At 35.9% G+C, this 9,518-nt stretch overlaps 1 protein-coding gene across 1 annotated transcript; it reads left to right on the forward strand.

Annotated features, from left to right (window-relative positions):
* On the forward strand, positions 1-8,200 carry LOC121394494 (traf2 and NCK-interacting protein kinase-like). Its single transcript, XM_041565657.1, has 11 exons — positions 1-60; positions 3,576-3,611; positions 3,730-3,795; positions 4,085-4,141; positions 4,990-5,112; positions 5,361-5,471; positions 5,596-5,686; positions 5,939-6,054; positions 6,410-6,464; positions 7,071-7,149; positions 7,879-8,200. The coding sequence occupies exons 1-11, from the start codon at positions 1-3 to the stop codon at positions 8,198-8,200; spliced, it is 1,116 nt and encodes a 371-aa protein (XP_041421591.1).
* The last annotated feature ends 1,318 nt before the right edge of the window (positions 8,201-9,518 follow it).

A 9,518-nucleotide genomic window follows, 5' to 3' on the forward strand; every position in this document is an offset into this window, starting at 1 on the left:
ATGCTTATATCTAGTGGGGAAGAAGAAAACATTTGTGATGATCTGTTTCCATCACTTGAGGTATGATTTGCTATCAAGGACATTAAGACATTTTGTGCATTGAACTGATTGATTTATTGGGACATGTTTAGCGTAACGTTTATTTAGTATGGCTTTGTTTAGGCCCACTAATGTCTGGGAACCTAAAAACCAAACTGCAGTTTAAATCACCAGTCCAGCTCATGCTAAAACACTTTAAGAACTATATATTTTTGGAGTGTCTTCATAAACTGCAGTGCCCAGAGGGAAGCCATCAATGCTTATCACTACAACATCATGCTGCACACATTACATGGGGAAACCCACAAACGGGTCATTTTTTTTCTTTGCAGCTCAGGAATACGTTGAAAACTTTGAAAATACATTTTACTTTTATTAAAGTTGTCTTTGAGTTAGAACTCCTGTTATATCTCTCTCTTACCCAGGGGCAACCAGAGCAGAATGTAGAAATTGCCACAGACAACTGCCGCGTAATTGAATAATGGGAATTATAAAAAACATTTACCTTGTCATAAATGCATGTTTTTGCACCTTCTCTATAAATCAGAATTGATCTGAAATGATCTTTGTCATTCACTCTCTCTCTTAAAGGAGAAGGAAAGCTACAGAGGCATTTTATTGCCAATAGATTAGCTGCAATAGTGCAAGCTAGAATGCTATATTTATTCTGTAGAATGTTTTACCATACCTGAGTAAAAAGCTCTAGAAACTCTCTGTTTGTTTAGGATAGGAGCTGCAGTATTAACATGGTGTGACATCACTTCCTGCCTGAGTCTCTCCCTGCTCTGGGCTCAGGTTACAGTAGAGAAGGGAGGGGGAGGGGGAAGAGGAGCAAACTGAGCATGCTCTTGCCCAGGGCAAGGAGGTTTAAGCTGAAGGCAGGAAGTCTGATACAGAAGCCCATGTGTACACAATAGAAGGAAAGAAATGATGTGTTTCTTTTGACAGGGGACTCAGAGCAGCACTACTTTGGGGGTTTACTGGTATATTTCGATGGACCTTTCTGATAAGGCTTACTTAGTTTTAACCTTTCCTTCTCCTTTAAGCATCACCAACCAGATAATCACAGTATTGATGCTTGAGAGGAAAACATACGGTAGAGATGAGCGCATTTTTGACGCCCATAGACTTTAATATATTTTGGTCAATTTCCACTGCCGGCAATTTTTGGCAAAGTGAAATGGGTCAAATTCGCCCATCCCTACAATCAAGATATTCACATAACACATTACCAACTCTATTTTCCAATACTGTGTCACATTGCCATATGCAATAGATATTAGTATAGCAACAAAAGGATTAATTGTATGTTTTTATTCTTAAACAGAAACAACTTGAGGAAATCATTGCCCATGACATCTGCCAGGAGGAACCTGAGACAAATATTGGCCATTTCCAGGAGCAACCTGAGGAGCCTGGCACAGAGATCAGCCAGGGTAATGCCTCAGAGGAAGAAGAAAAGCTAGAAGAACAAGCAGAAAAAGAAAACAATAGTGATGACATGGTTATATGTAGTGATGAAGAAGAAAGCATTATTGATTATCTGTTTCCATCACTTGAGGTATGATTTTCTATCAAGGACATTAAGACATTTTGTGCATTGAACTTATTAATTTATTGGGACATGTTTAGAATAAAGTTAATTTAGTATGGCTTTGTTTAGGCCCACTAATGTCTGGGAACCTAAAAACCAAACTGCAGTTTAAATCACCAGTCCAGCTCATGGTAAAACACTTTAAGAACTATATATTTTTGGAGTATCCACATAAACTGCAGTGCCCAGAGGGAAGCCATCAATGCTTATCACTACAACATCATGCTGCACACATTACATGGGACATTGTAGGGATGAGCACATTTTTGAAGCCCTAGACTTGTATGTATTTTGGCAAATTTTGGCAAATTTTCACTGACGGTGAATGGGTCAAATTTGAAATGGGTCAAATTTGCCCACCCCTACAAACAAGATATTCACATAACAGATTACTAACTTTATTTTCCGATACTGTGTCACATTGCCATATGTAATATATATATTAGTATAGCAACAAATGGATTAATTGTATGTTTTTATTCTTAAACAGAAAAAACCTGAGGAAATCATTTCCCATGACAATTGCCAGGAAAATCCTGAGACAAATATTGGCCATTTCCAGGAGCAACCTGAGGAGCCTGGCACAGAGATCAGCCAGGGTAATGCCTCAGAGGAAGAACATAATCTAGAAGAACAAGAGGAAGAAGAAAACAATAGTGATGACATGGTTATATATAGTGGGGAAGAAGAAAGCATTTGTGATGATCTGTTTCCATCACTTGAGGTATGATTTGCTATCAAGGACACTAAGACATTTTGTGCATTGAACGGATTGATTTATTGGGACATGTTTAGCATAATGTTTATTTAGTATGGCTTCATTTAGGCCCACTAATGTCTGGGAACCTAAAAACCAAACTGCAGTTTAAATCACCAGTCCAGGTTATGCTAAAACACTTTGGGGTAAATTTATCAAAGAGTGAAGTTCCGCAGCTCTGAATTCATTGCTATGGGATTTTGAAAGGCGTATTTATCAATGGGTGAAGTGAAAGTTCACCCTTTGATAAATACGCCTATAAAAATCCCATAGAAATGAATGGAGAGTGGCGGAACTTCACTCTTTGATAAATTACCCCTTTAAGAACTATATGTTTTTGGAGTATCCACATAAACTGCAGTGCCCAGAGGGAAGCCATCAATGCTTATCACTACAACACCATGCTGCACACATTACATGGGGAAACCCACAAACGGGTCATTTTTTCTTTGCAGCTCTGAAATACATTGCCCAAAGTTTAAAGGTGTTATTTACTAAACTCAATTTTTTTTTTCTGCCTGAGTTTTTTCGGGCAAAAATGTTAATGTTTAGAGGAGAAAAAACGCTCACCATTTCAAACCTGTCACTGTTGTGTATAGGTCAATGGGAGATGTCCTTTTTACAATTTGAAGGTATCGTGGTCTGCATTGGATTTTGTCTGGTAAACCAAAAAAATTGGAGTTTTCAGGCAATAACCTGAAAAAATTAAGCAATTCAGGATTCAAATCCAAATAATTTGGGTTTTTCCCCGATTTTCGCAATTTTTTCCCCGGCCTGACTGTTTCAAGTTATTTTATTGATAAATAAGATAAAATTACGGATGAAAGTTTAGTCAAGCTTAGTTTAATACAAATATGAGAAATTCGAGTTTTAGTAAATAACCCCCTAAAAGTCTCACACACATTAGTTCTATTAGGACAAACCATAACCCATATACATAAGAATAAAAATCTTTGTAATAGTTATGTCCACCATTAACAACACTGTTTGGGCACAAGGCCTCTTTGCTATACTAAATATAAATTAAAAAACTGCTTAAAAAGTAACACAGTGAGGAGAATCTTATGGGGATGCCTCTCAACCTGAACAAACTAAATGAGCAACAAACTAAAAAGAAAAGCTTGCAATATTTATTCTTTTTGTCTATTTACTGAGTTAATCTAAAATAATGTTTTCCTTTACCAGGTCTGCAATGAACATGGATTTGACAAACTATGCCCGGTATGCAAAAACATTTTTACATTATTATCCCTGTTTTCAGCCTTCTCCCTCTATTCTCCCCCCACCACCTGGCATTATATTGTCTTATTTTCAAATTTTGCATTTTACTTTTTTTTAGGACCCAACTGGCTGGATAGACCTCGAACAATGTGTTGGATCAGGAGGATTTGGAGTAATCCATAAGGTCAGATATGAGACTTTAAGATTGTAAGGGGCGGGAATGACCTACCTTTTGTGGCCCTTAACATCTCAATGTAATTCTATATATTGTATATATTTATCTATCTAGTATATAAATATTCATACATATGTCATGTATCACTAAATTGACACATATGCCTCATTTAAAGCAGGATTCATATTTCCTTTTGGAGTTTGTTTTTTGTTTCTGAGACTGCAAAGACCCATGTCGTTATACTCAGGTACTTTATCAAATTCAAGTCAAAATTCACCACAAATCTGTTTTGTTTCAGGCATGGCATTTTAAGGAAAAGAAAGAAGTGGCCATAAAAGTGATAAAAGACCTTAGGGTAATGTATATTTTTTACTATTTAATTTATTATAATGAGAATATTGCAGAAAGTGTTGTGTTACACATACAAATCAACTGCCAGTAAAAAGAGACTTTATAAACCATGATTAGCAAGTGGCCCCCTTATATAATGAATAGTCATAATGCAAAATGGAATTTATAATGATTAGAAATGGACTTCTTTAAATGCCCCAAGCTCTGCTCAGCCCGTTGAAATATTCACTGGAGGTTTAATTATTTAATAAATGCAAAACTAACTATATCAACTGCTTGTAATATTTGCAGCTTATAAAAGGCAATCGTGTGACTTATATTCATTAATCTCTATGTAACAATACTATAAAGTAACCACCGCTAACAGAAGGGGATTTAAATCACACCAAATCATAACAAAAATATCATAACCCAGTTCAACACATTGCAAGTAAACACATGGAGCGGCATAGAAGAGAAAGGGGGGAAGTTAGATTCTATGATTGAGAGTGGACGCCATTACAGCACATCACAGAGAGACTTGAGAGAACTGATAACCTTTACTAGCTTTACGCATTCAGAAGCTTCTGATGAAGTGACTCCAGTCACGAAATGCGTAAAGCTAGTTCCCCTGCCCGCTTACACTTTTGTATTCTTAACATGGATTAATAAAGTTAACTGGCTCTATCCAAGTTTGGTTTCCTCGAGTTCTGATCCGGTGAGGTCATCCCTACTATCAAGTTTGTTTGGGAAGTTAGTATCTGTGGTGTTGGCACTGTGGTACACTGATGGCAAACTAATGAATTCTATGTTTTACAACAAGGATTAAATAGTTATCAAGACTAATTTAATGATCAGTATTTCTGTATCTAGGATAATGAAGAGATCCTTGCTGAACTGTACGTACTTGAACGCGTTTCTGGCCACGACAACTTCCCTGCCTTTTATGGAGCCTTTTATCTACGGCCCAGCATTTCAAATGAAGAGGCGCTATGGGTAAGGATATACTTCTTAAATAAAAGCACACAATGGTCTTGCATTGCACATGCCAAGAAGGAGAAAATCTCAATCAAAGTTAATAAATATAACACTGATTATTTCAGACCCGTTACTGCTACTGATTACTAGGAATGTTACACAGACACACAGACAGATAGATAGATTTTAGGCAACATATATATATATACACTATAATATTTATATTTATATACACTATATATAAAAACATTTAATTTCTATTCTAGATTGCTATGACAATGTGTGCTGGTGGCTCCGTAGACGCCTTAATTAGGAGCACGCCCAATAGATCCTTGGATGAGACCTGGATTTCATACATATGCAAGAAAGTTTTACAGGTAAAACAGATATTAACCCCTTCATTGCTTTTCATAATCTCTGCTCACCGACTTTGTATCCTATTAATTCTAGAATATAAAAATATATACATGTTCATCATGTTTGCTTTATTCGTCTTTCTAGGGCCTGGATTACTTACAGGAACTGAACGTGATACATCATGATCTCAAGGGCGCCAATATAATGTTAACTTCTACGGCCCGTGTGAAGATAAGTAAGTGACGTTTATTATCTATAGGAAGAATGGGTGCCACAAAAGCAAAGGGTACATTTATTGCTCATCTCAATGCCTAGCTTTTCTTAGGCATCATAAAACTTTAAAGGGGATCTCTACCCAAAAATGGCACCTTTGCTTAATTCAGAAATATCATTCTAAGCAACGTTCCAATATATAGTCATTGTTTTGTCATAGATGTTATTACTGCGTTGTACAAAGTAAATTCATGCTTGTTTCTTTCAATTTCAGTTGATTTTGGCCTTGCCACAATAGGGCCCATCAGTACAAGTAATGCAGGAACCCGCTGTTGGATGGCACCTGAAGTCCATGCATGTTTTACAAGAAGTGTACATTATAACTACAAGGTATAATTAATAAAATAGTTGTCATTTAGTTCAGTTTTCATTAAAGTGATTAAACAAATTGCACTCTTAAGGCAGGAATAACAAATCCATGCCAAATGTAATTTGTAGAGCTTTTTTCTCCCAGTAGAGACTCTTGAAAATGTAAAATCATAAATGTTTATAGTTGAAGTCGGCTACTGGAAATGTTTCATAGTAATACAACGTAGCTTGGCTCTAAAGTATTAGTCATTTAGCATCCCATATTGACCCTGAGACAGGATGAGGATGGATAGTCAGTAGAAGTATCTTTATCTTCTGTAACAATGATTATAATTTGTTTGCTAAATGGGTGTTGCTTTTTGTTTTTATTTTCTAGGTGGATGTGTGGTCTTTAGGAATCACAGCCATAGAAATGGCAGAATACAATCCTCGTAAGTAATCTTAAATAACATTTTGCGTGCGTTTATGTTCATTTATGGAGGAGTGTTTTTAGGAAGGTCAGGGGGTATCACCCATTCTGTAAACAATGAAACATGTAAATTGGCCGTGAATCAGAGAATCTTTTCTGTGCTTTTATTATAATGGTGTCTTCTGTAATTTGCATTAGTTACTTTTCTTTTTAGTGATACACTGGAAAGCAAGATATAACTTCTTGTTTCAGAGACAGGAGCAATCAGATAAAAGATATAGACTGTGTCTTTCCTGTATCCCCTTAGGCTAATGGCAAATAATGTGTTTTCTCTGCTGCTGAGAAAATGCAGATACAGCCATATACTGCCCTATATGTCCAATATCTGTCTGTCACTGTGCACATGCTGCAAATTCCATCCAGACTGCATTTATTTACTTGTTATGTATGAAAGAAGGAAATTCTGTCTCTAAAAAGTTAAAATAAATCATCGATTCGTTCTGATAATAGAAACTCATCAGAATATTTGATGTAGTCACCCTCTACTGTACAATGCTGCAAAATATGTTGGCCCCTTGTAAATTTGTAAGAATAACAATAATAATATTGTGTTCTCTTACACTTACAGCACACATTAAACTCCGTGGTGCTGAGCTTTCCGAAAGGATTATGAATGGTCCAGCTCCAGCTCTAAAAGAGGATATATGGTGAGTCATTTGTTTTTTACAGAAATAGGACTTAAGGTGGCCATAGACATTACGATTACAATCTTTCCTGGAAAAGATCTTTCCAAGAAAGATCGTTCATTTCAATACACACATGTAGAGTTGAATTGGCAGATATACAGGTAGAAACAATAACATTCTACCATTATCTGATGATTCAGCACTAACAATGGGTGATATTGGGGTACTTTCAAAGGTTTCCGATCAAAATTTTCCGGCCAGACCTATCGGTCAGCCAACCCATATCGAAGTCTTCTGCCAATATCGGTTGACTCGTTTCCCACCATACACGCACCGAATATGGTACCAGAATTTGTTTTGTACAATATTATTGATGCGTCTATGGCCACCTTAAGCAGTGAGGGTGGGGGAATGGGGAAAGAGACACTGAAGCATAAGGCCGGGGAAGGTGTTAAAGTGGGAAAGAGATAAGTTCAATGGGCTCAAATGTAAGTGGTACTACTGTATCCACTCTATCCATTGCTGTGATGATGGGCTGTGTACAAGTTATTAGTATTCTTTTAGAGACATCACCCTTTTCATAAATTCAAGAGCTTACACCTTGTTGACCAAAATTATTCAATGAAAAGAAACATATCTCCCATTTAATTCCCTATTACCCAACAGACTTCAGTGTTCTTTTTGAATAATTCTGGCTCTGTGTTTTATTACATCATCAGTAACACTTCTGCCTTGTTTCTTTCCCCCCAGGAGTAATAAATTCCACAGATTTATTAATAAATGCCTTCAGAAGGATCCAGCCAAAAGACCATTCGCAAAGGAACTCCTATTAAACCGATTCATCACATATAATCGAGATGAAGACGAGGTGCAATATAGCATAGCAGAGCATATACAGAAAGGTAATGCAAATTACTCATATTCTCTACAATCAAAAAACAACTACTGGGAAATCTTTAATGCCTATGTGGTTATTCCAGGCTCTATGGATTTAAGGATTCTTATTTTGATCACTATCCCAAAAATTTTGAAATTGCATCACATGCAAGCAAAATCTGCCCCTAAGTATTAATGCTTTTAGGGAATTTTCAGGTGAAATTAGTTTTGTTAATTACTCATGGCTTTAGCTCCAACCAGTTATTCTTTAAATCATGAAAGTTTCTATTTATAACTAATTTAGTTAAGGAATCACATTATGACCATTTTTACAGTGCCCTATCATGTGCATAGATATAAAACACAGATCTTCTTGACTGACATAAACACATTTTCTCCTAGGAGCAAAGAAATAAGACATTCAACACCTCATTAAGAAGACTTTGTCAAGACTTAGGAAGGAAATGGAAGAACAATATATAAATCCAAAAATGGAATCTACCCTTGCAAGATCTGAAATGTGGCTCCTTCATTATGTTCCCAAAAGGGAAAGGAGGGAAAGGGTTGGGAACACAATGTAGGAGCCACAGTCCATCTACTTTGGATACTTTACCAAATGTTTATTTTTGTATAATCTCTTTAAATGTATATATATTTTTATATATTAATAAATATAATAAAAAATAAGCTGATGTTTGACGTTTGAATTATTAATATATGGTGTAAGAAAATGGACTGTTCAAGAGTTGCATTAACTGTACAGGAGAGGTAAAGGTTTTAGAAAATATCAACTGGGAAAATATCAATAATTGTGGATATAAAAAACTGCTAGTGCTTGTTTTATAATCTTTGAAAATGTTGTATATTATCCCTTATCCAGAAACCTGATATCCAGAAAGCTCTGATTTACGGAATGTCTCCCATAGACTCCATTTTATCCAAATAATCCAAATTTTTAAAAATGATTTACTTTTTCACTGTAATAATAAAACAGTAGCTTGTACTTGATCCCAATTAATATATAATTAATCCTTATTGGAAGCAAAACCAGCCTATTGAGTTTATTTAATGGTTAAATGAATTTCTAGTAGACTTATGGCAAACATCACCCAAATTACAGAAAGATCCATTATCCGGAAAACCCCAGGTCCTAAGCATTCTGGATAACATGTCCCATACCTGTACTTTCAACAGCTTATGATGATAGTTATAGATTTTGTACCCCTTCTGTAAATTATATAGTAATTCGAAGTACTGTCTCTTTAAAAAACTTCGACTTCGACACTTCGCCACCTTAAACCTGCCGAATTGCTGTTTAGCCTATGGGGGACCTCCTAGAACCTGAAGCTTTTGGGCAAGTTTTGAGAAGTCGAAGTTTGTTTTGTAAAATTGTATGACTTTACTTCGATCGAATACGGCCATTTTCGCTGGAAAAAATACTTCGACTTCAAATTCAATGGTCGAATTTCGACTTTTTTTAACTTCGAAATTCGATCCTTGATAAATATGCCCCT

Source organism: Xenopus laevis, chromosome 6L (genome assembly GCF_017654675.1).
Source record: "Xenopus laevis strain J_2021 chromosome 6L, Xenopus_laevis_v10.1, whole genome shotgun sequence".
Lineage (NCBI taxonomy): Eukaryota > Metazoa > Chordata > Amphibia > Anura > Pipidae > Xenopus > Xenopus laevis.

Bases quoted from the DNA above. Each gene is read 5' to 3' on its own strand.
- LOC121394494 (XM_041565657.1), top strand. From the start codon at position 1: ATGCTTATATCTAGTGGGGAAGAAGAAAACATTTGTGATGATCTGTTT. The intron at 5,472-5,595 runs GTAAAACAGATA...TCGTCTTTCTAG, and splicing joins TATGCAAGAAAGTTTTACAG to GGCCTGGATTACTTACAGGA. The intron at 6,055-6,409 runs GTATAATTAATA...TTTATTTTCTAG, and splicing joins GTGTACATTATAACTACAAG to GTGGATGTGTGGTCTTTAGG.